We start from the raw sequence: 19,962 nt of genomic DNA on the forward strand, positions 1-19,962 counted from the left end.
AAGCAGTCTGATAATGGGTATTTTCATTGAAGGAGCATTGTAGCTCCGTGTGCTTTGAAAAAAAACTAGTTTTCCAAAGCTGCAAATAGCAGCTTCAGCTTTTTCCTTTGATTTCAGTTTATTCTCACAGCAGCTTCCAAAATAAGCCATTTTTTTCAGTTTACCAAACACCTAAAACTCTCACAGCTCCTTTTCATGGGTGCTTTTTTTTAATCACCTCACTCCCAAACCACCCCTTAATCTAGTGGAAGAATAATAATATGTTAACGAACTCAGAATTTTCTAATCATAATTATTGACAATTTAACGAATGATGAGAAAATTAATTGTATATGAAGGTGACATTGGAAAATGAGAAAAGTTAAGGATACTCTCTTAAAAGTACGACTTTTTTTAAAGTATCCGTCACTTTATGTTTCTGGTATAATTTTTATGCCAAAAACATGAGAAGGCGGAGAGTCTAACGTTAAGAGTCTCCTTAGCATCTCTCAAAACATGCCTACTTCCTATGCTTGTTTTACTTTGTGGGTAGTTAGGAGTGTTAAATACATTGAGAGAGAGAACATTTCATTCACTAGAGGACCCAAAAGTTTCAAAAGAACATTCTTCTCATTCAATTTATTCTGAATGGAAACTTAACGGAATCAAGGTAAGATGACAAATTAATGATTTCAAAAAATTAGTATGACAAATCGCTTAAAATTTAATTCAAATAACAAATTAAAAAAGATGTACAAGTTTATATGACATTTCAAAATTTTTCCCAAGTAACACTTTTAGTTGCACATAAAATAATGAACTTGTATTGGATTATATTGTATTAAATATCTTCACTTTCTCCCAAAAAAAAATAAAAAAATCTTCAGCATACAGTTGTTGACTTTTCTTCACAAGAAGAAGAACAAGGAGCATTCGGTCTCTGTAACAGCAAAAACAGAGTAAGAGATGGTGTGGCAGCGTCGCATATGGGGCGCCGTGCCCTTCACTGCCATGGTAATCGTTGAGTGTGCAGAAGTTGGCGTGTCGACGATAAGCAAAGTAGCCATGTCGAAAGGGATGAGCCACTTTGTCTTCATTGTCTACTACAATGCTCTTGGTACCCTCTTGCTCCTCCCCTTCTTCATCTTCCGAAGGTGTGATTATCTTCCGATGTGACTGTGATGCTTCTGTTTATCAGTATCGAGATTGGTTTAGGTCAATAAATAATTTCATATTTCGTGCAGAAAGAAGCGAGCTCCTTTGACTTTCAGGCTCATCTGCCAATTCTTTCTCCTCGGCCTAATAGGGTAATTCTAGTTGCTTTCACTTGATCAAATTCTTACTGAAATAATTGACATAGACATAGAAATGAAGAATAAAACTGTAATTGCAGGAGCTCAGGGAAAATACTGTTTTTTGCCGGTGTCAAAAACAGTTCGGCTCTTCTTGCGTCAGCAATGGCGAATCTCACCCCAATCTTCACTTTCTTGCTTGCCCTAATTTTCAGGTAAGAGTATCTTTCCATAGATTGTGTATTTCTGGGACGGTTTATATGTATTTGGCTAATAAGGACTTCAACTTTAGGATGGAAAAGCTAGACTTGAGAAAAGCAACGAGTTATGCCAAATCCTTGGGCGCCATTATATCAGTGGGAGGGGCATTGATAGTGACCCTTTACGACGGCCCTGCCCTATTGAACTCTTCCTCGTCTTCCGGCTCGAGTCACTCGACTCATGGATCTTTCGTCTCACGGTCATCAACCTGGATCTTTGGAGGTCTGCTACTCGCAATCCAATGCCTCGTAGCTTCGGGATGGAACATCGCTCAGGTAATATAACTTCCGACAACTCACCTCATACTTTGGTGGCTTAGAAAATGGGAATGTTTTGGTTTACCGTCTTCCTTGTTACTCGAGCAAACTTTTCATGAAATGGGATTGTTTTTGTAATGTAATTTGGAAGTTTTCCTTGGCACTTATCTCTAATAATTTTGAGCTGAAAAAGCTTTGATAGCAAAACTTCAAATTGGTAAAATAGTTCTAAATCCATGTAATTTGAAAATTGAAGGTGCGTGCTGATTAATGGTATTGAAAATGGCGTGAAATTACACTTTCAGGCAGCCACTGTGAAGGATTACCCGGAAGAAATGACCATAGTCTTCTTCTACACCATGTTTCTTACAATTCAATGCACAGTTATCTCTCTAATTGTGGAGAGGAATAATATGAGTGCATGGAAACTGGAGCTTCCCATTGAGATAATCGCCGTTGTGTACGCGGTGAGAAGAACGAAAACCTTTTTATTTGTTAAACATAGTGTTTAATAAGGAGCTAATACGATGTCATTACGTTTATAGGCAATCTGTGTGAGTGTGTTTCGCATCAGTGTTCATGTCTGGTGCTTGCACAAGAAGGGGCCTGTTTATGTAGCCATGTTTAAGCCCTTAGGAATCGCCATTGCGGCACTCCTGGTGGTTGTTTTCCTTGGCGAAACCTTTTATCTCGGCAGGTACGCTCAGGCACACAAACAAATTTTTGCATTCAAATGTTATTTATCATGTTCATCGATGGATTCATTTTCTTGTGCAGTTTGATTGGTTCTATTGTGATCTCGGTGGGATTTTATACCGTGATATACGCAAAAATGAAGGAGAAAGCGATGGCGGATAATGAGGCAGTTCAACCATTAAAACCGTCTGATCAAATCCAAATGGCTCCTCTGTTGCCAAGCAGTATCAGTAACGAAGTATGAAGAGGCTAATGCCCGGAAATTGGAGTAGCCATAGTGAAAGTTACAATAATGTTTAATAGGTAATACCAATATTTTGTTGGCATGAATGTGAGGCATGTCAAGTTCGGACTTGTATTCTAACATTTATTCAAAATTGATTTACATGTTAGGTATATATTTAGGGTAGTAATTTTCGCATTCAAATTTAATGAGAGTTTCTAGTCATACTCAAAATTTTGTCTCTCGACATCCGAAGCCAATGGAACTTTTATTTCGAAATTGCCTTCATATGAAATATAGTAAAGAACAAGTATCGTTTCATAAAACAAAAACAAATCCAATGTTCTAAAGTCCTCGCTCGAGGGTGTTAAGGCCCACCCCAAATGTTAGGGTGCTGACCACTACAGTTCCTGATGAATTTGCAAATATCTGCCAAACACAATCACAAAATCTATTTCGAGCTTAAGACTCAACTAAAGATAAATTTAGGGGTGTGATATCCACACACCCCATTTTACTTCTCACACACCCTTCTAATTTTCAACCGTCGGATCGGATGAATTGAAGAAGATCAACGGATTAAAATTAATAAGGGTGTGTGAGAAGTAATTTGGGGTGTGTGGATAGCACACCCCTAAATTTACTTGTCAATTAGGTCTTCACATCAAGGAAAGTGCTATTCACACTTTTTTTTTATCTTCCACACATTTTGATTAATTTTTGTCATTTATCTTCTTCTATTTGTTCAATCCAACGACCAAAAATTAAGTGTGAATGAGAAATAAAAATGAATGTTTGAATAACTCTACAGAATCTTAATTCAACCAAGCTGGATATCAAGATTGACCCCAATTAGGTAGTTACATGTTGCCAACGATGTTGACTCAGAGGCCTTACTAGGTTTTAACAAGAAGCCAAAAAAAAGGGACCAGGATTGTCTGTCCTCCCATTTTCGGTGCCTTCCTGTGCCCTCCTGTTTTGTGTGGTCACGGTCCACGTTAACATTTTATATTATTTTTTTATAGAGATAATAAAACAAAAATAAATAGTAATATAAAATGTTGACGTGGCTTAACTGTGACCACACAAACAAGAGGGCATGGGAGGGCAGACAATCATTGTCCAAAAAAAAGTACTCTTCAAAGTTCAAAACAGCACGAAACTAGGCCACTTGTCCGACTTCGATTGTCGCATTGCAATTGAAAAATGGTGCATCTTACAACATACATTATTGGACCATTACCATATTATATAGTTTAGTTTTAAAATTGATATCCTACAATAATCATACAGTAGATGCCTTTCACGCTAGCCATCAAACCTCTCTTACGTTAGGAGTAGGCCTTATCTAATTAATAAGTCGTTTTATAACAATTTTTTTTTAATTTTGGGATTTCATGAAAATAAAAATTGAAAATCTGAAAGTGAAAACTTAAGGGCAAATTTTGAAAACTAAGAGAGAAAAAAATTTAGTTTTCATAAAAGTAGTTATCAAACAAGATTTATAAAGATGAAAACTAAAAACATAAGAGTTATAAACGGCCCATAAGTTAGTTAATGTACATTTAAGTTTGAATCTCCTTATCGTAGTTCTGATTATGAAAAATTTTAAATTCTTCATAAAAAAATTTACAAAAACAAAATACACCTTATTGTAAATGATTATAATACTAATTGCATCGAAATCTTTTAGATAAAATCTCACTCATAATGACATGCTATGTAGTTGAGTTGTAAAAAATATTGACGTTAATAAGTAATAGGGCAATCACCTGCTTCTCTAAAACTTAACAACATACATGTAGCATCTTTAGTGGTACTCTGAAAATTGTCCCTACCACCGTAAGTTAAGGACTTGGTGGCTTCTAATGGAGCGGAGCTCTAGTCTCTATAGTAGAGATACTGCTCGAAGGTTGTATAAAAATTCACACAATGAGAACCACATAGGAACTGAAAGAGTGGCTCCAATGTTGATTTTGAGTGGGAAACAAACCACCCCTCACATGAACGCTACACAACAATTTCTCTCACTCTCCCTTCAGGTTGAGGATTACTTAATTAGAGCACTTCCAAAAAAATTCTCAGGTGATAACTTTTGTGGGCATATGAAATAATGAACTTGTATTGGATTGTAGTGTATTTAATATCTTCAGTATACAGATGTTTCACCCACTACTACAAAACTAGCTTAATGTGTCGGAGAGTGGTGGCGGCGTTATACGATTACTATCGGTGTAATACATCTATCAATCTAAACAAATGCTGTTGTCCCTGCAACTTTTTCTTCACAAGAAGAAGAACAAGGAGCATTCGATCTCTGTAACGGCGAAAAGAGAGTAAGAGATGGTGTGGCAAAGTCGCATATGGGGCGCCGTGCCCTTCACTGCCATGGTAATCGTTGAGTGTGCAGAAGTTGGCGTGTCGACGTTGAGCAAAGTAGCCATGTCAAAAGGGATGAGCAAATTTGTCTTCATTGTCTACTACAATGCTCTTGGTACCCTCTTGCTCCTCCCCTTCTTCATCTTCCAAAGGTGTGATTATCTTCCGATGTGACAGTGACCGCTTCTTTCGAAAGTATCGAGATTGGTTTAGGTCAATAATTAATTTCATATTTCATGCAGAAACAGGCGAGCTCCTTTGACTTTCAGGCTCATCTGCCAATTCTTTCTCCTCGGCCTAATAGGGTAATTCTAGTTGCTTTCACTAGATCAAATACTTGTTGAAATAATTGATATAGACATATAAATGATGAAGAAAACTGTAATTGCAGGAGCGCAGGGAAAATACTGTTTTTTGCTGGTGTCAAAAACAGTTCGGCTCTTCTTGCGTCAGCAATGGCAAATCTCACCCCAATTTTCACTTTCTTGCTAGCCTTAATTTTCAGGTAGGAATAACTTTTCATAAATTTTGTATTTCTTTGACGGTTTATATGTAACTTTTCATAAATTTAGGATGGAAAAGCTAGACTTGAGAAAAGCAACGAGTTATGCCAAATCCTTGGGCGCCATTATATCAGTGGGAGGGGCATTGGTAGTGACCCTTTACAACGGACCTGCCCTATTGAACTCTTCCTCGTCTTCCGGCTCGAGTCACTCGACTCATAGATCTTTCGTCTCACAGTCATCAACCTGGATCTTTGGAGGTCTGCTACTCGCAATCCAATGCCTCGTAGCTTCGGGATGGAACATCGCTCAGGTAATATATCTTCCCACAACTCACCTCATACTTTGGTGGCTTAGAAAATGGGAATGAAATGGGATGGTTTTTGTAATGTAATTTGGAGGCTTTCCCTAGCACTTATCTCTAATAATTTTGTGCTGAAAAAGCATGGATAGCAAAACTTCAAACTGGTAAAATAGCTCTAAATCCATGTAATTTGAAAATTTAAGGTGTGTGCTGATTAATGGTATCGAAAATGGCGTGAAATTACACTTTCAGGCAGCCACCGTGAAGGATTACCCGGAAGAAATGACCATAGTCTTCTTCTACACCATGTTTCTTACAATTCAATGCACAGTTATCTCTCTAATTGTGGAAAGGAATAATCTGAATGCATGGAAACTGGAGCTTCCCATTGAGATAATCACCATTGTGTACGCGGTGAGAAGAACGAGAATCTTTTTATTTGTTACACATAGTGTTTAACAAGGAACTAATATGATGTCGTTACGTTTATAGGCAATCTGTGTGAGTGTGTTTCGCATCAGTGTTCATGTCTGGTGCTTGCACAAGAAGGGGCCTGTTTATGTAGCCATGTTTTCACCCTTAGGAATCGCCATTGCGGCAGTCCTGGTGGTTGTTTTCCTTGGCGACACCTTTTATCTCGGCAGGTATGCTCAGGCACACAAACAAATTTTTGCATTCAAATGCTCTTTATCATGTTTATCAATGGATTTATTTCTTGTGCAGCTTGATTGGATCCATTGTGATCTCGGTGGGATTTTATACCGTGATATACGCAAAAATGAAGGAGAAAGCGATGGCGGATGATGAGGGAGTTCAACTATCAAAACCGGCGGATGATGAGGGAGCTCAACTATCAAAACCGGCGGATGATGTGGGAGTTCAACTATCAAAACCGTCTTCCCAAATCCAAATGACTCCTCAGTTGCCAAGCAGTATCAGCAATGAAGTATGAAGAGGCTAATGCCCGGAAATTGCAGTGGCCAAAGTGAAAGTTACAAGAATGTGTAATAGGTAATGCCAAGATTTTGTTGGCATGAATGTGATGTCAAGTTCGGACTTGTATTCTAACATTTATCAAAATTAATTTACATGTTGCCACTTAATACTATGATTTAGTGGTATTCCTCTTCACTTGTAAGTGAGAGGTCTTAAGTTTGATTCTTGTCCAAACCAAATTTGAACCACGTTATTGCTAGCCCATTGTGAGGCTAAGTCCACATTTTCCCCTTAGTGTAAATAATATTGTTTGTTCTAAAAAAACAAAATTAATTTACATGTTATGTACATATCTAGGCTAGTGACTTTCACACCCAAATTTAGTGAGAGTTTTTAGTTGTATTCAAATTTTGTCTCTCGACATCCAAAACCAATGGGACTTTTATTTTCAAATTGCCTTCATATGAAAATGTAATAAAGAACAACTATTGTTTCATAAAACAAAAACAAAACAAAACCAGTGTTTTGAAAGTTCCTGTCTGAAGTTGTTTAGGCTGAGCCTAGACGTTAGGTGGCTGACCACCTCCACGATTGATTATTAGGCATTTAAAAATAGGAAAGGGTGCGTAGACTTGCTCAAACGTCCGCCTAAGCACCCATCTAGGTAGTGACTCTCACTTAGCTAAAAAATACACAATTTTCATTTTGCATTTTATTTTTTTAATATATTGTAAGAGACTTGTTAATACTTGGACGAACACTCATTGTATATTTGTTCCTCATATTTTCAATATGTTCATTAAGTATGAGACTCAATAAATGATAAAACAACTTCCAACAGACTTATTCAAAAGTTGACAATTACATTTTTCACGAAAACTCTGAATCATTATTCACAGTTCCTAATCAATTTTGCAAATATCTTCCAAACACAAACATAAAATTCATTTCGAGCTTAAATAATTTTAAGACTTAACAAAAGATAAACTTACTTGTCAATTAGGTCTAAACATAAGAAAATGTGTTATTCACACTCTTTTTTATCCCTCACACACCTTTATTAATTTTTTGTCATTGATCTTCTACTCGTTCATTTCGACGGTTGAAAATTAAAAGTGTGTGAGAAATATAAATAAGTGTGTGAATGGTACAACCGAACTTCAATTCAACCAGCCTAGATATTAAGATTGACCCCAGTTAGGCAGTTGCACGTTGCCAAAGATGTTGACTCATAAGCCTTCTTAAGCTTTACTTTAACAAGCCAAAAAATTCAAGTATCTTAGAAGTTCAAAACAGCACGAAACTAAGCCAATTGTCCCACTTCGATTATCGCATGCAATTGAAAAATGGTGCATCTTACAACGTACATTATTGGACCATTACCATATTATATAATTTAGTTTTAAAATTGATATCCTACAATAATCATACAATAGATGTCTTTCACACTAATCATCAAAACCTTTCTTACATTAGGTGTAGGTCTTATTTAACTAAGGAGTCGTTTGATAAACATTTTGTTTTCAATTTTCGGATTCCAAAAAATTAAAAGTTGAAAACCTGAAAATGAAAACTCAAGGATGAATTTTGCTCAAAAAAATAATTTTCGGTTTCCATGAAAGTAGTTACCAAACAAGATTTCATAAAGATGAAACTAAAAACAAAATAGTTATAAACGGCCCCTAAGTTATTGTAAATGATTATATTACTAATGGCATCGAGATCTTTTTGATAAAATCTCACACATAATGACATGTTGTGTAGTTAAGTTGCGAAAAATATTGATATTTAGTAGTGATGGGGCAATCACCTGCTTCTCTAAAACTTAACAACATATAGCATCTTCAGTGGTGCTCTGAAAATTGTCCCTACCACCATATGTAAGTTTAAGGACTTGGTAGCTTCTAATGGAGCGGAGCTCTAGTTTCTATTGTAGAGAGATTGCTCAGAGTCAGAGGTTGTATAAAAATTCTCACAAATGAGAACTACATAGGAACTGAAAGAGTGTGTCCAATGTTGATTTTGTGTGGGCCCTCCACATGAATGCTACACAACAACTTCTCTCATTCTCTCTTCACATGTGGGTTGAGAATTACTTAGAGCACTTCTACCCCTCTCAAATCCCCTAGGGAATAGTGGATTAAATCCCCTCCCTCCCCCCAAAACTCCTCCACCCCATTCCAATCTACTGGGATACAGGGGAGCCTAGTTGCTTACCTAGGCTGAATTGACTAGCCTAGCCCTTAGGCTATGTGATGGAAGGTTGACGTATTAATTTTTAAAAAATCATAAAAAATAATTAAAAATACAAAAAATATTTCTATAAATACTTAATCATGTTCTTCCATCTTACATCACATTTCAATATTTTCAAATACATTCAACCAATCTTTTATTATCATCCGAAATTAAAAATAAAACTATCTTTTATTATTTTATAAAAAAAATATAATAATATTTTAATACGAATTGTTTGGGCTATTCAGTTTAAGGATGGAGATCTACTTGAGCAGTTACTGTTCACTAAAGACAGTTACTATTCATTGGGGGGGGTTTAAATTGCCTATTGCCCAAGGGTTTTTTAGAGGTGAAATTGCTCTTCATTACTTGCTAGCATTTGCTGAGCAGCGGGCCCCACACTGCACCTTGACAATTTTTTTAATCTTTGTGTAACCAATGGTAGAGATATCTTCTTGGTTTTTTTTTCTTCTTGTTTTTGTCAAAGGCCACAGTACTCTAACGAAATTAACAATGATGTTTTAATATTTTGGTCCTACATTTAAGGATTATACTATAAACACCTCTTATTAGAGACAATATTCTAATATTGACCCAAATATTCCCTATAAGCCCCTCAAAGAGTCCTCAAGAGTGACGGTGGTGGAGAACCTAAAATAAGGTCTTCCATTGGAGATATCTAATTAAAATGCATTTTATTTATATATAAAATCAAGTGGGCCCAGAATTATAATTAATAAAATAATCAATAAGTGAATAAAAGTAAAGAAATATGTTGGCCCAACATTAAAATAAAACTAAGAAAATTTGACGTTCCCTTCTAATTTGGCAACAAAGTCGAGAATGTCAATCTATATAGGATTTTGGCATCTCTTTTGGAACTAGAAAATCACTTCTTTTTTTTGTCAAAACAATTGACTGAGGCATAATTTTTGACATTTCCTTTTAAGATGCTCTAACATAGCATTATCATCTTGTTTTACCTTTCTTAGAATATGTGGCATTCAATAATATTTAAGGAGACTTCAAATATGGTCCTTAGCTACTAATATTCTTTAACTAAAAGCTTTTTAGTTTTTGATTTTTCATTAAGGTGCTTTAACTTTGTACATCTCCATATTTGGTCGTACTCAGTGCACAAGGCTCCCGCTTTACGCAGGGTCTGGGAGAGGTGAATGTCGGCTAGCCTTACCCCCATTTATGAAGAGGCTGCTCCCAAACACCTCCATATTTGGTAATTAATGTATTTCTATGTCAACAATTAAGCTTGAGGTATTTATATTCCACATGTAATGAGCTATAATAAACGAATCAATTTTTTTTTCCAAACTTTTGATTGATTAAATGAACAAAAAAGCAATGCAACAATATAATTTTAAAATAATATTCAGCATGCATATTGATAAAATGTCAAAGAAATGTGTGTATATATCAGGGGCAGATTTGTGTCACCACCTTTTTTACATACTTTTGACCACGTTATTCTAGAGCTCATTCTATAATATATTTTAACAATCTGAATCGTATATTTTATAAACATGGGTACATTCTATTACAATATATATGTGTGTGTGTGTAACTAATATGATACATAGTACAAATATAGAATATTACACCCACTTATAAACATCGGTACATAATATGAATAGAAAAATGGGTGGTGTTATTTACAAACTTCTTTTAACCATTCACACATCTTTGTTAATTTTTATCCATTGTTTTTTTTCTTCAATTCATATAATCTGACAATCGAAAATTAAAAAGAACGTGTGAGAGATAAAAATGAATTTGTGAATAGCATCATCACAAAAGAATATTGTGCCCACTTATCTATGGGTAGATTAAAAAAAATAGTTATATAAAAAAAGATTTAATTTAGGATGATAATTAATTGCCAGAAATAGAGGAGTTAAACTCTAAATTAAATTCGTGTTTATAGTAAAATAATACAAAAAGCTTATGTGAAAACAAATAAAAAAACTTATCAAAAGTTTAAAACACACAAGAAAACTTATCAAAAATTTAAAACACACAAGATTTCGTCAAGAAAATGTCAAAGAAAGTGTACATTTTCTTTGACATTTCCTTGATGAAATCTTGTGTATTTTAAACTTTTGATAAGTATTAGAACCTAACTTTTCCATATTTTTATACATCCATTATTTTTTATACATCCATTATTTGCACATCATGTGACCAAAGAAAACACCTTAATGTGCCAATCATCTTCCATATTTCAACCATAAGGAGGAGGATGCTGCTTTGTGATCTCAGACCACACCCATTACTCATTTGACTTTACCATCGCATCCCCTCTGTTTCCTTCTGAGTTTTAGAGAGAGAGAGAGAGAGAGAGAGAGAGGAGCATCCATGGCAGCAGCAGGGAGGTCTTGTTACAGAGATGTGCTGCCGTTCATGGCGATGGTAACAATGGAGTGCATGAACGTCGGCCTAAACACTCTCTTCAAAGCTGCCACTCTAAATGGAATGAGCTACCATGTCTTTGTTGTCTACTCTTACTCAGTTGCTGCCTTTGTTCTCATCCCAGCTCCCTTCATCTCCCGCAGGTTCGAATCTTCTTCCTCATCCTATAAATTATAGCAGTTTAGAATACCGTCTTACTATAAACAATATAATTGGTCAAAATTAACAAACTCTTCATCATTTCATCTAACATGCATCTATAATTTCTTAATCTGCAGATCAAGGGTGCTTCCTCCGCTCAACTTCTCCATCATGTCTAAAATTCTTATTCTTGGACTCATAGGGTACAATCATATCAACGCATAAATTTTGCGAAGCGATTTCAGCATTTTTTTTTCTCACATGGCACACCTTTATTTATTACTGCCACTGACGTTCCGGATTGAATAAATCAAACAAATGGATATATACAAGCATGTGTAGAATGAGAAAAATGAGCGCCCCGCTAAAATTTCGAGTACTAATTATTTAACTATTTAATACTAATTAGTGTTCTTGGGATGAGCAGGAGTTCATCACAGATCATGGGGTACACAGGAATCAACTACAGCTCTCCAACACTTGCTTCAGCCATCAGCAACCTTGTGCCAGCTTTCACTTTCATCCTTGCCATCATTTTTAGGTACCTCCTCTTTCTCCCCACACACAGTTACCATAACACCCTCCGTTGACAAATTTATAGGCTTATTTATTTGTATGCCCTTTGAATATGTCGAACTTTCCACTTGCTCCTTAGACTGTCGATTGTGTGACTTTGCTTCATGTGCTTTAGTTTCGTGTTCCATAATACCTAATTTTTACTATTGGTTAAGAAAATCGTTAACTAGGTTGATGTGCAATTGAAGTTTTGCTTGGAACTCGGTATTTTCTTCGTTTTGGCTTCAGTTCCTTAATAAGCAAGATAACACGTTTCCTGACTAACTTGACGGAACGGGACAGGGAATGAAGGTAGAGGAGACAAAGTTACACGATCACAAGATTTTTGTTGGGTGGGGGGAATGAAATATTCTTTATAGCACGAGAAATTTTTAGTTATGATGAGAATACGAATGGTACACTACGTGTTTCTATGTAAGTGGTGGAAAATTTTAATTTTTAAGTTATTAACCTTTTAACATACATATTCCACCATTTATATGAAGACACATATTATATCATCTTATTTGACGATCACACTAAAAAGTCTCTCTTAAAGCACGGGCATATAAACAAAAGAGTATACTGCCGATTTGCCCCCTGAACTATCACCCAACTTTCGATTTCCCCCCTGAACTTTTTAATTGGAAAATTAAGGACTTAAACTAATTTTTTTGGCCGATTTGCCCCCTGCTGTCAATTTTTCATTCATTCCATCCAAATTTTTGTTAAATGGAAGCATATGCACAACATGTGTGGGTAGTTCGGTCGCTTCATTCTTTAAAATAATTGAAAAGCTTAGATTTCTAAAATATAAACCTATGCAAATATGTGTGATTCTATAGCTTTTGTATCTAAAGGTCTAGTGAAATGACACTTTTGTCCACAAATGAGAGTTACGTGGTTTGCACATGATAAGAGTTAACGTTAATTTGGATGAAATCTATGAAAAACTAACTGTAGGGGGGAAATTGGCCAAAAAAAATTAGTTTAAGTCCTTAATTTTCCAATTAAAAAGTTCAGGGGGGAAATTGAAAATTGGGTGATAGTTCAGGGGGCAAATCGACAGTTTACTCATAAACAAAAAACCAAAATCTAACGGCCTTAGTTTGTGCCGTTGCATTCTATAAAAAGTTGAAGAGACCAGAAAAAGGTGCTTTTCAAATTAAGATAACAGAGGAACGTGGGTCCACCACACTTGCCCTCTTCACTTGTACTCTTTCCCGACGATTTTCTCCGGATCCACGTTGTGGAAATTCTTAAAAACCCCATATTTTAATATTTATTATACACCGTACGATCAATTTTCTTCAGTGTTATTTATGTTTAATTTTAAATAAAATAATAATAATTTATGATTGCTTGATGCACAATAAATGATTAAAATGTGAAGATCACTATGATCTTTGCAATTTGAATCCCAATGAGATCCAAATCCCTCTTTCCCCACTTTGTTTTCTTGCTCCAAGTGGGCAGACTCAACATAGAGAAATAATTGTTAATTGGAACTTGGACTTCTAGTTTGTTGTGGGTAAAAGAGGAAAATTATGGGTACGAGATATTTTTTTAGTATGCCGAAAACACTATTCGGTATAGAATTTACTAAATATTATAATATAAAGGGTTGAATATTTGAAATTTTTTTTTCAACTAATTGTATTATGACACTTGGTGTACTAGACTATGTTTCCCCGCACACTGAAAAATTTCTCCTTTGGGTACATATGACGGTCACTTGTCATTTGTTATTGGAGAAAAACTTACATGCATTGCTCGGAACTTGACAAATAATATAATGTCATGCGTAAGTCAATGCTTAACATTGTAATATTACCAAAAGGCACCACGATGCTAGAGTCCTCTTTGCATATATCAATGTATACATTGCATTTTAAGCAGCTCAGTTTCGCTTGTTAAAATCCCTAAGAATATTTATCACGCATACAACCATTAAATTCAACAACGCATGCAATGCATTGATCTACTATAGAATTCTTGTAAATTTTACCATGTGTATGATTAACAACTAACTTCTACTTCTCTCTCTCTCTCTCTCTCTCTCTCTCTCTCCCCCCACCCCCCCCCCCTCCCCCCCTCCCCCCCTTTTACCCACCAAAAGGCTGGAAAGTACAGCATTGAGAAGCCGAAGCAGTCAAGCAAAAATCTTGGGTACAATAGTTTCACTTGCAGGTGCATTTGTGGTGACTCTCTACAAGGGCCCTCCTATTGTGTTTGCTAATCGATCACAATCTATTTCACTTTACCAACCTCTCCTAAACTCACCACCAGCAACAAATTCAAATTGGATAATTGGTGGCCTTCTGCTAACAGCTGAGTACATATTGGTACCACTTTGGTACATTGTTCAGGTAATTAAGTTAAACCAAAACTAAAAATTTGGAATTCTTCTATTTCCGACCCTAAACCCTAAACCTTAAACCATGAATCCTTCTTGTTCCGCCTTAATTCTAAAGTAGTAATACTTTTGCAGGCACAAATCATGAAAGAGTACCCGAATGAGTTAACCGTCATCTTCTTCTACAATGTCTGTGTGGTCGCCGTATCTGCATTTGTTGCTTTGATTACAGAACCAAATTCCAGCGCTTGGAAGTTGAGACCTAATATTGCATTGCTTTCCATACTCTGCTCAGTAAGTAACTAATTGTAATGTAAAAAAAAAAAAAAAAAAACAGTGCCTATATAGTGTGACTTACATCTTAATCGTATCAATTTTTCTGTATATCTAGGGGCTATTTGGGTCGTTTTTGAACAATGCTGTTCACACATGGGTGCTGCGCTTGAAGGGACCTGTCTATGTGACAATGTTCAAGCCTTTGTCCATGGCCATTGCCGTGGTCATGGGCGTTGTGTTCCTTCATGACACTCTTCATCTCGGAAGGTTCGTTAGCATAACTAATCTCTTTTTTTTTCTTTCAACGAGTTGTTACTAACACTCTAAAATAGTTATCTTGCACTCCTCTCTCCTTTATCTTTTTCCACTAGCGAGAGTGCAGCGTAAAATGTCTCCATTTTTTCCTTTTTTCAGCCTAGTTGGAGCAACAATTATATCTTTTGGGTTTTATACTGTACTGTGGGGAAAAACAAAGGAAGAGGTCGGTGAAGAACCTGTAGCTACTAGCCTGGAATCCCCATCTACCACCCACAAGGCCCCTTTATTGCAAAACTATAAAAACGAAAAGTAAATCAAAGATTTGCAGATGTACATATGTATGAAAGTAAAAAACAAGACGTCCAGTCAATCATCGAACGTCTATTTGCCTACTAGAAATCTTCCATATGATTGTTTGTGGCTGGAGAATTAGCATACGTTGCAGATGCAATGAGGGAAAGCCCACCTTATCGAACACTGCTTGGCTCCTTATAAGTAAGAAGCATGATGCAACATTAGTGATGGGGAATGAGACCCTTAAGTAAAATAATCGACATGTGTTTATGGATGGAACTCAACGGCGATTTTCATTCTTGGAAGTCGCCTCATCTCGATGGATTGGACGTAACAACTAGCTCGAAGTCAAACTCTACAAGGTCATCCTAGACTTGAGACTTGAGGAAGAGCTTTGGAAGGATAACATGATTTGAGGGAGGATACTTTAACTTGTATAAAGCTTTCTAATGTAATCTTTATTTCATAAGATTAAGAATTTTTTTACAATCCAAAATATGCTATTGTAAAAGTGACATTGTTTCCTTTTACCCTTAGTATCACATATTTTCCGACTAAAAGTGAAAGTAAAGAACTCATCCCGTAATCTCACTTCTCGGAAATTTGGTCGGGATAAGTTTTATACATGGTTCCTAGAAGAGGATCCTAAAAATCATCTGTGTAAAAAGCTAAAGGAAAAGTGATCTTCTGTGTGTGCTCCTAACTTTTGAATCGAGTCTTAAGGCAAGTAGACAGCCTCTACTTTCTCTAAGATCGTATCTCTAAGGTCATCGGCCGTAGAATGTACTTCCTCTAAAGTATTCTCTTTAGTCTTAAGATCATCGGACATGGACGATGATATGCAATGTGTCGTGAGGATATCCAGCGTTGCTGCCTTGGCAGTTTTTGTTTGCAGAACAACCATCTGCGTGTGAAGTATGCAATTCACAATTCAGCCAACCACAGAAAAATGCATAGCATGCATGCATATATCCATGTATTTGTGTGTACATGAGACAAAGAAACATAAAAAGAACCTGATTGTATTCAAGGCCGAACTTAAGGTACTCATCATCACAATTCTCAATCATGCTGGCCAAGTTCTTCAGATTCTTCACAGGCATACCGTTGAAAGTAAGAACCTGCACATAAAGCAAAATAATTTACACAAGTCTATCAGATGTTATTTCGCCGATTCCTTAGACCATCATTTGCGGCATCAGATAAAGAAAGGAAAAACGGAAAAGCCTAGTCGCTGACCTGATTGTTAACGATGTCCTCATATCCAATATTAATGTCAGCAACAAGTACCTAGCACAATTTTGAACAATGTCAACAATAAAAGTTAAAACCAGGGTAACAAGAAACTATACTAATATCCAAAAGCATGAGAAAGATAGAATGCGAGATATAAACCTGAGAAACAACAATGAGCTGTTCGTCAATAGACTGTGCCATTGCATGTAAATGCTTGTCTAACAGTTTGATTGGAACGTCAAATATATTTCCAAACTGGAAATAAGAAATAACCAAAGGTTAAGATCTAGCAACATAGTATTTATCTAATATGTTTGTTTTACAATTAAACCTAGATACATTTGGCAGAAATTATTAAAGGCATAGTTAAAGTTGAAAGCAAGGGCACACCTCAGAACGCAGATATGGAACAGATACAGCTGTGAAAACGAATCCAGCAATGATATAAAAGGAAGGAGGTTTTCCCTCGATGTGTGATGGGATGAGTTCCTTGTGTTTTGCAAGTTTAATGTTGAACTCAAGTGTCTCAAAGTTCCGAAGAACTTTTATTAGAGCATTGTCACGTATGTATTTTTGAGTGACAAGGTAACTGAAACCTATGCGCTCTCCATTCCTGAATGGAACTAAAAAAAATTACAAAAATTAGTGTTACTGCTGAATATCAAGAAGCTCATGGAACACTTCATTACCAACACATGCAGGAACACAAAAGCGACTTGAAAAGAGAACAGCAGTCTTTGAAAATCACAGAGAGAGAGAGAGTTTACCTGTGCCATCACTAGCAATGTTAACCCCATCAAAACTAAGAATAACATCAGATGGCTTTAGCAGTTGAGATTCTGGAGCTGTAGGTTCCAGCCTTCTAATACGGATACCCTTTTGATCAGGTCTCATCCCCATTGACATGCGAAGATCAGGATTCTCCATCTTTTGCCACTCAATTCCGAGAATTGGGAACCCTGTATATGCCCCATTTTTCTCATAATCTCGAATGAAATGCATAATAACTGGTACTGGTATAACATAGCCTATATTTTCCGCATCTTCATGTTTGAGGCACTGAAATGCAATTCCCACGCATTCTCCCTTATCATTAAAGGCAGGGCCACCAGAGTTTCCAGAGTTGATTGCAGCATCTATCTGCAAAAACGCACCACAAGTGCCCCGAAAACACGCGTCAAGACTCTGAAATCAGGTGTACATAATTTCATTTTCAATTTTTCATGGTAAGAAACTATATAAAATGTATCCACCTGCATTCCCAGAAGCTCGGTGAAGCCATGAACATAAGGCAGGATCTCCATCCTCGACACAACTCCGCTCGTCACGGAGATTGTGTCACCCCCAATCGGGTACCCAACCACTGTCACGGCATCTTGCAGTGCAGGCAACTCTCCAAACTCCACAGGTGAAATCCCTTCCCAGAACTCATCATCACTCACCGTAAGCATCGCTGAAAGTTTAGCATCAAACTTTAAAATGAAAACTAATGAAAAGGCTTGAAAACTTTGAGTTTTAACGATTAGCACAAAATAAAGGGTAAAATGAATAGTATCATATTTGATTTTTTAGTGTAACAATATGATTTTTCATTAAAATAAACAGTACCGAGGCTTTTCCTTAAAACTCCCAACTTTAAATCGCAACACAAAAGTATAAAAAGTAACAAACTTTAAATTGCACCAGACTCAAAGAATTACTATGCAAATGTAAAATTGTTGCACACAAAACATCATCGCCAAGTAAATCAAACCCGAAATCGACAAAAAGATGCAAACTTTAAACTGCATTCACCTCAAGAATTACTATGCAATTGCAAAAGGCAAATGTAAAATTGTTGCATACCGATATCGCATTCCGCTCCAACGGCCAACACAGTGGCCAAATACTTGGTGTCGGAGCCCCGTTTCTTGAGCTTGACCTGGGTATGATGATCCACCGAATGCGCATTGGTCAAAATCATCCTGCCCCCAATCACAAACCCACTACTGCTGGAGCTGTACTGCTTCTTCCTCTGCCACGGCAGCGAGAAGTTCGGCGCAGTGTGGACGCAGAACACCTTCACCACCGCGTCCATTGACGGGACAACTCTCCCCACCCTCTGCCACCTCGGCACTGACATCGGCGGCTCCGAAACGACAGACAACAAATCGTTCCCACAACCGCCGTTTTGGTCGGCCAGTCCGGAAGCCGATATATTGATGAGCTCGGGGCTGAGGGGATGGGTTACGGGCGGGAGGGAAAGGGCGTCGTTGACGGTGGTGGAACAGGCCGGACTGATGTGTTGGATATACATAGTGGTGGCAGAAATGGTGGGTTTTGTGGTTTGGGATTTTTAGTTTTGAATATATAATGGATAAGGCGTGGAAAGGGGGTGGTTACGGGGCGGTGGGTCGTCATAAAAAATGGGTTTTCTTCGGGCCGACCGGAGACACCTGGGGGAGTCAATGGATTGGTGGCCTTCGTCGAAGCTGCGCGGTAAGTAAACAGAGTAGACGACAGTCATAAGCGGACAAGAAAACGAAGGATGAGGGACAACTCCTCTGTTCACTTGGTGGAAAGTGTTCTTATGACGTGTTGTGAGTGGGGCCTAAACCTTACCACACGCTTACGGTATTACTTGACTCGTTTGGAAGTACTCTTAAAATGATTTAAAGCGTTTTTACTGAATTTTTTTTTTTTTTAGAAATCAATGCTCAATAAAATTCAAGTGGATTATTGAAAAGCATTTAAGTGCTTCTTGCAAAAATCACATATCCAGTGTTTCTTTTAAAATCAATTTCACTAAAAGTACTTCCAAACGAACCAAATATTAGGCAGTTGTATCCACACACCTATTTTTACTTTTCTCACGCTTTTATTAATTTTTGGTTGTCGGATCAAGAAAATTAAAGGATTAATCCAAAAAAAAAAAAACAAAAAGCATGTGAGTGGGGCCTAAACCTTACAACACGTTACATTATTACTTAGCTCGTTTGGAAGTACTTTTAAAATGATTCAAAGCGTTTTTACTGAATTTTTTTTATAGAAATCAATGCTCAATAAAATTCAAGTGGATTATTGAAAAGCATTTAAATGCTTCTTGCAAAAACCACATATCCGGTGTTTCTTTTAAAATCAATTTCACTAAAAGTATTTTTTAGTCATTTTAAAAGTACTTCCAAACGAACCAAATATTAGGCAGTTGTATCCACACACTCATTTTTACTTTTCTCATGCTTTTATTAAATTTTGATCGTCGAATCAAGAAAATTGAAGGATTAATAAAAAAATAAAAATAAAAACAATGGTGTGTGAGAGGTAAAATGAGTGTGTGAATAACATTTTCCCACTATTATTAGGAGGAATGCTAAA

General features: G+C 36.6%; 4 protein-coding genes across 4 annotated transcripts; 3 read left to right on the forward strand and 1 right to left on the reverse strand.

The window, feature by feature from the left end:
• The first annotated feature begins 685 nt into the window (after positions 1-685).
• On the forward strand, positions 686-2,942 carry LOC103404357 (WAT1-related protein At5g40240-like). Its single transcript, XM_008343255.4, has 7 exons — positions 686-1,133; positions 1,224-1,286; positions 1,373-1,486; positions 1,564-1,807; positions 2,095-2,256; positions 2,335-2,486; positions 2,567-2,942. Exons 1-7 carry the CDS (start codon positions 946-948, stop codon positions 2,727-2,729), a joined length of 1,086 nt encoding a protein of 361 aa, XP_008341477.3. The 5' UTR covers positions 686-945; the 3' UTR covers positions 2,730-2,942.
• A 1,859-nt stretch (positions 2,943-4,801) lies between these two features.
• On the forward strand, positions 4,802-7,046 carry LOC103416975 (WAT1-related protein At5g40240-like). Its single transcript, XM_008355184.4, has 7 exons — positions 4,802-5,239; positions 5,330-5,392; positions 5,479-5,592; positions 5,660-5,903; positions 6,147-6,308; positions 6,387-6,538; positions 6,618-7,046. The coding sequence occupies exons 1-7, from the start codon at positions 5,052-5,054 to the stop codon at positions 6,844-6,846; spliced, it is 1,152 nt and encodes a 383-aa protein (XP_008353406.1). The 5' UTR covers positions 4,802-5,051; the 3' UTR covers positions 6,847-7,046.
• A 3,936-nt stretch (positions 7,047-10,982) lies between these two features.
• LOC103404583 (WAT1-related protein At3g28050-like) lies at positions 10,983-15,883 on the forward strand. The gene is made up of 7 exons (XM_029097081.2): positions 10,983-11,635; positions 11,771-11,836; positions 12,061-12,174; positions 14,308-14,557; positions 14,680-14,838; positions 14,936-15,087; positions 15,235-15,883. The coding sequence occupies exons 1-7, from the start codon at positions 11,439-11,441 to the stop codon at positions 15,389-15,391; spliced, it is 1,095 nt and encodes a 364-aa protein (XP_028952914.1). The 5' UTR covers positions 10,983-11,438; the 3' UTR covers positions 15,392-15,883.
• On the reverse strand, positions 15,805-19,205 carry LOC103404358 (protease Do-like 9). The gene is made up of 8 exons (XM_008343257.4): positions 18,454-19,205; positions 17,862-18,061; positions 17,376-17,748; positions 16,999-17,231; positions 16,768-16,863; positions 16,612-16,662; positions 16,389-16,493; positions 15,805-16,276 (listed from the first exon to the last, which is right to left on the reverse strand). Exons 1-8 carry the CDS (start codon positions 18,902-18,904, stop codon positions 16,091-16,093), a joined length of 1,695 nt encoding a protein of 564 aa, XP_008341479.1. The 5' UTR covers positions 18,905-19,205; the 3' UTR covers positions 15,805-16,090.
• Between the last annotated feature and the right edge of the window lie 757 nt (positions 19,206-19,962).

Source organism: Malus domestica, chromosome 17 (assembly GCF_042453785.1).
Source record: "Malus domestica chromosome 17, GDT2T_hap1".
Lineage (NCBI taxonomy): Eukaryota > Viridiplantae > Streptophyta > Magnoliopsida > Rosales > Rosaceae > Malus > Malus domestica.

What these genes read in the sequence shown, in the direction of transcription:
- LOC103404357 (XM_008343255.4), top strand. Translation starts at nt 946, where the DNA reads ATGGTGTGGCAGCGTCGCATATGGGGCGCCGTGCCCTTCACTGCCATG. An exon ending in TAATCGCCGTTGTGTACGCG is followed by an intron (nt 2,257 to 2,334) that starts GTGAGAAGAACG and finishes TTACGTTTATAG; the next exon opens with GCAATCTGTGTGAGTGTGTT. An exon ending in GAAACCTTTTATCTCGGCAG is followed by an intron (nt 2,487 to 2,566) that starts GTACGCTCAGGC and finishes TTTCTTGTGCAG; the next exon opens with TTTGATTGGTTCTATTGTGA.
- LOC103416975 (XM_008355184.4), top strand. Translation starts at nt 5,052, where the DNA reads ATGGTGTGGCAAAGTCGCATATGGGGCGCCGTGCCCTTCACTGCCATG. An exon ending in CCCTTCTTCATCTTCCAAAG is followed by an intron (nt 5,240 to 5,329) that starts GTGTGATTATCT and finishes TATTTCATGCAG; the next exon opens with AAACAGGCGAGCTCCTTTGA. An exon ending in TTGCTAGCCTTAATTTTCAG is followed by an intron (nt 5,593 to 5,659) that starts GTAGGAATAACT and finishes TCATAAATTTAG; the next exon opens with GATGGAAAAGCTAGACTTGA.
- LOC103404583 (XM_029097081.2), top strand. Translation starts at nt 11,439, where the DNA reads ATGGCAGCAGCAGGGAGGTCTTGTTACAGAGATGTGCTGCCGTTCATG. An exon ending in CTTATTCTTGGACTCATAGG is followed by an intron (nt 11,837 to 12,060) that starts GTACAATCATAT and finishes TGGGATGAGCAG; the next exon opens with GAGTTCATCACAGATCATGG. An exon ending in CACTTTGGTACATTGTTCAG is followed by an intron (nt 14,558 to 14,679) that starts GTAATTAAGTTA and finishes ATACTTTTGCAG; the next exon opens with GCACAAATCATGAAAGAGTA.
- LOC103404358 (XM_008343257.4), bottom strand. Translation starts at nt 18,904, where the DNA reads ATGTATATCCAACACATCAGTCCGGCCTGTTCCACCACCGTCAACGAC. An exon ending in TTCCATATCTGCGTTCTGAG is followed by an intron (nt 16,864 to 16,998) that starts GTGTGCCCTTGC and finishes TCTTATTTCCAG; the next exon opens with TTTGGAAATATATTTGACGT. An exon ending in TCGGCCTTGAATACAATCAG is followed by an intron (nt 16,277 to 16,388) that starts GTTCTTTTTATG and finishes CTTCACACGCAG; the next exon opens with ATGGTTGTTCTGCAAACAAA.